General features: G+C 53.3%; 1 protein-coding gene across 1 annotated transcript in view; it reads left to right on the top strand.

The window, feature by feature from the left end:
• GRID2IP (Grid2 interacting protein) overlaps positions 1-6,124 on the top strand; it is a 44,480-nt gene extending 38,356 nt beyond the window's left edge. The window contains exons 22-25 of the mRNA XM_077998159.1: positions 541-670; positions 757-875; positions 4,432-4,596; positions 4,839-6,124. Coding sequence (XP_077854285.1) covers positions 541-670; positions 757-875; positions 4,432-4,596; positions 4,839-4,910 — 486 coding nt within the window. The 3' untranslated portion in view covers positions 4,911-6,124. The remainder of the gene's footprint in view (positions 1-540; positions 671-756; positions 876-4,431; positions 4,597-4,838) is intronic.
• Positions 6,125-7,224: the final 1,100 nt, after the last annotated feature.

The following is a 7,224-nucleotide window of genomic DNA, read 5'->3' on the forward strand; positions in this document are numbered from 1 at the left end:
AGCAGGAAAAGGGCTACATTGAAGCCAGGATGTGACTGCAGCAAAGGGTGGGGTGTGGTGGTGTAGGGGAACACACTCCCAGGATTTGGAAAAATGGAGTGAGGGGAAAGAGTTGGAAAGAGAGTGTCAAAGGCTGGGGATTGAGCTGGATGTGGTGGCTCATGCCTGTAATCCCAGCACTTTTGGAGGCCAAGGTGGGAGGATCACTTGAGGCCAGGGGTTGGAGACTAGCCTGGACAACATAGCAAGACCCCAGTTCTACAAAAATAATTGGCCAGGCATGACACATACCTGTAGTCCAAGCTACTTGGGAGACTGAGGTGGAAGGATTGCTTGAGCCTAGGGGTTTGAGGCAGTAGTGAGCTATGATGGAGCCACTGCACTCTGGTCTGGGCAATAGAGCAAGACCCTGCTATTTAAAAAAAAGGGGGAGGGGCAAGAATTGATCACTGATGCCACAGTAGTCCAGGAGAAGCTGGGCCCATGTGACCCCATCTGATGGGGTCCTTGATGGGGATGTATGTTGGGGGTCACTTGCAGCTGAACTCCACCAAGACAGTAGATGGGAAGTCCACTTTCCTGCACATCCTTGCCAAATCGCTGAGCCAGCACTTCCCTGAACTCCTGGGCTTTGCTCAGGACCTGCCCACCGTGCCCCTGGCTGCCAAAGGTATGCTGGGTGGGTGGATGAGGCAGAGGCATGCTGTCCTGGGCTGGGAGAGTGGCCCCATGTGGCCTCTGTCCTTTTCCCTACAGTGAACCAACGGGCTCTGACCAGCGACCTGGCCGACCTCCATGGCACTATCAGCGAGATACAGGATGCCTGCGAGAGCATTTCCCCCTCCAGCGAGGACAAGTTTGCAGTGGTCATGTCAGCATCCTCTAAGCAGCCTGTTCCTGCACCAGGCTGGATGGTGGGATGGTTGGGTGGAGCTGGCTATGGCTCCAGTGGCCACTGGAGACCTTGACTTCCTGCAGAGATTCTGGGCACAGGCTGCTGTGCACCCAGGGTTCCTGGAAGAGGCTCCATGCTGGGCTGTTTATTGATTGATTGATTGATTGATTGGGACAGGGCCTCACTCTGTCACCCAGGCTATGCCTGGCTAATTTTTGTATTTTTAGTAGAGACAGGGTTTTGCCATGTTGCCCAGGCTGATCTCAAACTCTTGGGGTCAAGTGATCTGCCTGCCTCAACCTCCCAGAGTGCTGGGATTACAGGCATGAGCCATAACACCGTGTCCCATCCTGGATTATAAATTTATTTTATTTTATTTTATGTATTTATGTATGTATGTATTTATTTATTTTATTTTATTTATTTTTTGAGACAGAGCCTTGCTCTGTTGCCCAGGCTAGAGTGCAGTTGGGCGATCTTGGCTCACTGCAGCCTCCGCCTCCCAGGTTCAAGCTATTCTCTTGCCTCAGCCTCCCAAGTAGCTGGGATTACAGGCACCCACCACCACATCTGGCTTATTTTTGTATTTTTGGTAGAGACATGGGTTCACTGTGTTTTCCAGGTTGGTCTTGAACTCCTGACCTCAGGTGATACACCTGCCTCAGCCTCTCAGAGTGCTGGGATTACAGGCCTGAGCCACTGCGCTTAGCCCTGGGTCATTTACAATCCCAAGGCATTTATAATGCCAAGTCTGTGCGTAACTGAAGCCAGGGCTCTTTTGAGTGCCCCAAAGCCACTGTCCCATCTGTCCTCTGGGGCACTGTAGCCCAGAGCTAAGTCTCAAAATTACAAGGAGCAGCCTGTCAGGGTGGGACATTCCCACTGAGCCCCCCAGCAGGGCCTGGCCAGTGGGTGACAGAGGCCCAGATAGGAAGACAGGCAAGAAGGGCATGTGGCACTTCTCCCTGCTCCCCATCTCTGGCTCCAACACCCCTTGGCAGGGAACACAGGGTTTTCCCTAAGGCTGAAGCTAGGTAAGGAGGAGAGGTCTGGGGGCTGTGCCTGTGGCCAGGGCAGTAGGTGATGAAAGCGCCTGTCACATATCTCTGACTGCAGCACATGGGGCCTGGTGCGGGTGAGTGTCTGAGTAGGAATTTGATGTCAGATCCACCCCTGCCCCTTCCTCTTAGGCAGAAGATCTGCAGAGAATCATTAAGCAAACTCTACAGCTTGGGCAAGGTGCTTTTCACCATCTCCTTTCACCCACTTCACACCCAGATTTTTGTTTTGTTTTGAGACGGAGTCTCGCACTGTCGCCCAGGCTGGAGTGCAATGGCGCGATCTCGGCTCACTGCAACCTCCACCTCCCAGGTTAAAGCACTTCCTCTGCCTCAGCCTCCCAAGTAGCTGGGTTTACAGGTGCCCACCACCACACCCGGCTAATTTTTTGAATTTTTTAGTAGACACGGGGTTTCACTATGTTGGTCAGGCTGGTCTCAAACTCCTGACATCGTGATTCACCCGCCTCGGCCTCCCAAAGTGCTGGGATTACAGCCATGAGCCACCGTGCCCAGCCCACCCAGATGTTTTGCAGATGTGAAAACTGAGGCTGTTTAGGTGAGGGTTAGTCCACTCTAGCATCCCTCAGTCTAGGGGTATTGGCCTGCTTCCTTGGGCTTGGAGGTCCCCAGAGACAAGACAGATGGTCACATTCAAGGGTAGCCTCTGGGCCAGGTACAGTGGCTCATGCCTGTAATCCCAGCACTTTGGGAGGTCAAAGCTGAGAGATCACTTGAGGCCAGGAGTTTGAGAACAGCCTGGGCAACATAGCGGGACCCCATCTCTACAAAAGAATTTGAAAATGAGCCTGGCATGGTGGTGCATGCCTGTAGTCCCAGCTACTCAGGAGGCTGGGGCTAGAGGATCACTTGAGCCCAGGAGTTCAAGGTTGCAGTGAGGTATGATCACACCACTGCACTCTAGCCGGGTGACAGAGTGAGACCCTGTCTCAAAAATAAAATGAAGGCAGTCCAGGCACGGTGGCTCATATCTGTAATCCCAACGCTTTGGGAGGCCAAGGAAGGCAATTCACCTGAGGTCAGGAGTTCGAGACCAGCCTGGCCAACATGGTGAAACCCTGTCTCTACTAAAAATACAAAAATTAGCCAGGTGTGGTGCCATGTGCCTGTAATCCCAGCTACTTAGAAGGCTGAGGCAGGAGAATCACTTGGACCCAGGAGGCGGAGGTTGCAGAAAGCCAAGATCGTGCCATTGCACTCCAGTCTGGGCAACAGAGCAAGACTCTGTCTCAAAATTAATTAATTAATTAATCAATTAAAGGCAGCCTCTGCAAAGGAAATTGACCTGGCATATCAGACAGGCATAGGCCCAAATCCTGACTCATTTGCTTACCTGCTGTGGGACTATGGGCAAGTCACTTACCGTCTCTGAGCCCAGTTTTCTCATCAGGAAAAAGAGGGGTCATGAGAACCGCCACCACAGTGGTCATTAATTGATATGACCCTGGTGGGTTCAACCATGGCTCAGGTACCACAGTGCTTGCTGTGTGATCTTGGACTAGTTGCTAAAATCTTCTGTGCTTTAATTTGTTCGCATGTGAAATAGAGATTATCTACTTCATAGAGGTGTTAAATGATGATTCAACAAGCTTGGAACAAAGCTTGGCACCGTTTTAAGTGCTGAAAACATGATAGCAATTCAACCACTGAATCTTTTTGCATGTATCAGATGCTATTCTAAGCCCTGGAGGTGCAAGGAGGGAGTGAGCTTTCACTTAGGTGGTAGGAAATGAACTTATGAACAATTTCAGATCATGACAAATGCTCTAGAAAACAGAGTAAGGCCTAAGGCCTGGTGCAGTGGCACACACCTGTAATCCCAGCACTTTGGGAGGCCAAGGTGGGAGGATCACTTGAGCCCAGGAGTTGAGACCACCCTAGACAATATAGACCCTATCTCTATTTTAAAAATCAAAAAATTATCTGGGTGTGATGGTGTGAGCCTCTGGTCCCAGCTACTTGGGAGGCTAAGGTGGGAGGATCACTTGAGCCTGGGAGGTAGACGCTGGAATGACCTGTGAGCTGTGATCACACCACTGCACTCCAGCCTGAGCAACAGAATAAGACCCTGTCTCAAAAAAAAAAAAAAAAAAGTAAGGCCTAGAGAGTGACAGAGGGGCCTACTATAAATGGCTGGTTGGGGAAGAAGGTGGCAGTGGAAGCTTCTGATCAGAGACCCAGGGCCTGGCCCTGCAGAGAGAACAGGGGTGAATGGCCTGAGGCCGCACTGGCTGTGGCCAGTTCCTGGATGAGGCCAGTTCCTGGATGAGCTTAGTGGCCAGTGAGACTGGAGTCCCTTAACAGAACCCGGTTCCCTGTTGGACTCAGGACCTGGCCCTTGGAAGAACTCAGGCCAACCGGGAATAGGGCTGCTAGGGGACCTGTCTGTCTGGGGCCACCACTCGAGACCCTGGGGGCATCAGCGGACTGGCTGTTTCCTTAACTGAGGCCTGTCAGTCCTTCCTGGAGACGGCCCAGCCGGCGCTTCGGGCGCTGGACGGGCTGCAGCGCGAGGCCATGGAGGAGCTGGGCAAGGCGCTGGCCTTCTTCGGGGAGGATTCCAAGGCCACCACCTCTGAGGCTTTCTTCGGCATCTTTGCAGAGTTCATGAGCAAATTCGAGGTGAGCCCCGGTGGAGACCTGAGGGGCCCTTTTGGAGAGGTGGGGACCAGAGGCCAAATGAAGGGATCCTCCATGAAGCCAGGGCTGGGAAAGGGGCCCCCGTGAGAGACACATCCCCCTAATCCCCTGGTGGGGCGGGTTGCAGCCTCAGTGCTGGCTGTCTAGTGTGGGAAGAGACAGGGAAGGCATCACAGGTTCCTGGGACCACTGACCACCCCTACCTCTGTGTTTCCCCTCCCCAGCGAGCGCTGAGTGACCTGCAGGCCGGGGAGGGCCCACGCAGCTCCGGGATGGTTTCACCCCTGGCCTGGTGACAGTGGCCACACCGCATCCTCTGCGGCCTGAGCAGGGAGATGGAGGCCGAGAGGGCAGCCCAGACACTGCTGAGGTCCAGGGCCACTACGCCCTAGGCTCCGAGCACACCGCCAGCCTCTCCTGCAGCTACCTCAGCCGCCGAGCTGTGGCCGGGCCCTCCTCTGCCAACCCTTGTTCCAACCCCCAGCCCTGGAGCCAGATGCCCTAGGAGCGGGTGCTGAGTGTACCTGCGCCTGGAGGACCATGCTCCGTTGGCTTCCTGGGCCCACTTCCCGCCTCGCTCCTGGGCTGTCAGGGACACCCAGAGAGTGGATTACAAAGTGGCCACATTCCTGGGACATGTGGACCTTTTTTCTGATCCTGCTCCTAGCGGGTCCCTGCGAGGAGGCCGACACCCTTGAGCATGACCCTGCAGGTGGGCGCGAGACGGGAGAGGGCGGAAAGCAACGTAAAGGGGCCCTGGGGATGGGCACGCCCAGCCTGGGCCTTGGAAGCTGGCTTCAGAGACACAGGAGAGAGAGGCCTGGGAGAGATGCAGGGAAGGAAGGACTGTAGGAGGAAGACCTCCTATGTCAGGCTGCAGAATTGAGGTTTCATGCAGTAGACAAACCCGAACCTGTGTAGAAGTGGCCCAGTTGGAAGTGGGGAGCCTGGGAGTGGAATAGGCATAGTCAAGGTAGAGCATACAGAATGGGGAGGTGTTGAGGCAGGAGGTGAGCAGGATCTGGTGGCCGACTGCCAGACTTCTCACCTGGACGGATGGTGATGTTCCCTGGAGCAAGTCACGAGACCAGGGCAGGTTTGGGGGCAGATGACACAATCTGGGATGTGTTTGGGACCCAAATGGTTATTTTCCATGTGCCTAGGCATACAGCAGGAGGTACCTGGGTACCAGGAGCAGGAGCAGGTGGCGTGGTGGGCAGGGAGGGAGGGTGTGTGAACTGTTTCACCTTTTTTTAATTATCCAATTGGCAGATCCTTGCATCAGACAGCTTCCCTCATTGCACCTTTCTTTTTTTTTTTTTTTTTTGGAAAAGTCTGAAATGGGCTTTAATCCTGTCTCTTGGATTCTTTTTCTCCCACTGCAATCAAATGGCTTGCATTGCACCTGGGCAGTACTGGTGACCTGTTCCATTCTTCCCAGTCTCCCCTAGGCCCCTCTTGGAAGCCATCTTTGCTTTTTTGTTCCTTGCACACAACTACCATACAAAAACGTCAAAACCAAAATATATACTGCAAGGGGGTTGTGGCTAGTGGGATACATTTCTCCCTAGCAGCTCAAGCGGAATTGTTTCCGAAAGTTCCCAGTGCCTGTGTCTCTGGGAAACATGTCAGGAGGTCAGTTAAAACCTCTGCAGTTTGGGCGCGGTGGCTCATGCCCGTAATTCCACCACTTTGGGAGGCCGAGGCAGGCGGATCACCTGAGGTCAGGAGTTCAAGACCAGCCTGGCCGACATAGTGAAGCCCCGTCTCTGCTAAAAATACCAAAAATTAGCCGGGCGTGGTGGCACGCACCTGTATTCCCAGTTACTTGGGAGGCTGAGGCAGAAGAATTGCTTGAATCCAGGGGGCGGGGGTTGCAGTGAGCCAAGATCCTGCCACTGCACTCCAGCCTGAGCGACAGAGTGAGACTCCATCTGAAAAAACAAAACAAAACAAAACAAAACACCTTACATGAGTGTAGAAATTATAGACTGCAACAGGCGTGATCTCCAGGCCTGGTTAGCCCACATGGCATTTTCCTGCAAGTTAGAAACACGTGTCCATTCCAGGGGTCCTAACCTCTTGGTTGCACAGTGTGGCAGGCCAAGCACCAGCTGGGTTTCCTCCCTAACATGCCTTGTATTGGTTTTCTGTTTGCTACAACAATAGTGCATAACAAACTGTCCCAAAACTCATTGGCTTCAAACAGCAATCACTTCCTACTCGGAAGTCTCTGGGTCCCAGTTCTGATCTGAGCTAGGCTCTGCATCCTTAGTCAGCTATGAGTCAGTGAAGCAGCTTTGGGAATCAGGCCAGGATATCTTATGTCTAGGGCGTTTGGCTGGAAAAGCTGATAGAGCCCTGTGGGGTCTCTCATTTTGCACCCAAATCGCCAGGATTCTTTTTATGAGGGAACCGGGGGTCAAAGAGCGTGAACAAGCAAAGGCACAGAAGATGGCTTGAGGCTGAGGCTCAGAGCTGGTACACTGTGCCTTCTGCCACAATCTGCTGTCCATCCAAATGACAAGGCCAGCTGATTCTAGGGGAAGGGAAACAGGCTCTGCTGAGAGATGTCGCAAAACCACTCCACACAGGGTGTGGATTCAGGGA

This window comes from Macaca mulatta, chromosome 3, assembly GCF_049350105.2.
Source record: "Macaca mulatta isolate MMU2019108-1 chromosome 3, T2T-MMU8v2.0, whole genome shotgun sequence".
In the NCBI taxonomy this organism is placed as follows: domain Eukaryota; kingdom Metazoa; phylum Chordata; class Mammalia; order Primates; family Cercopithecidae; genus Macaca; species Macaca mulatta.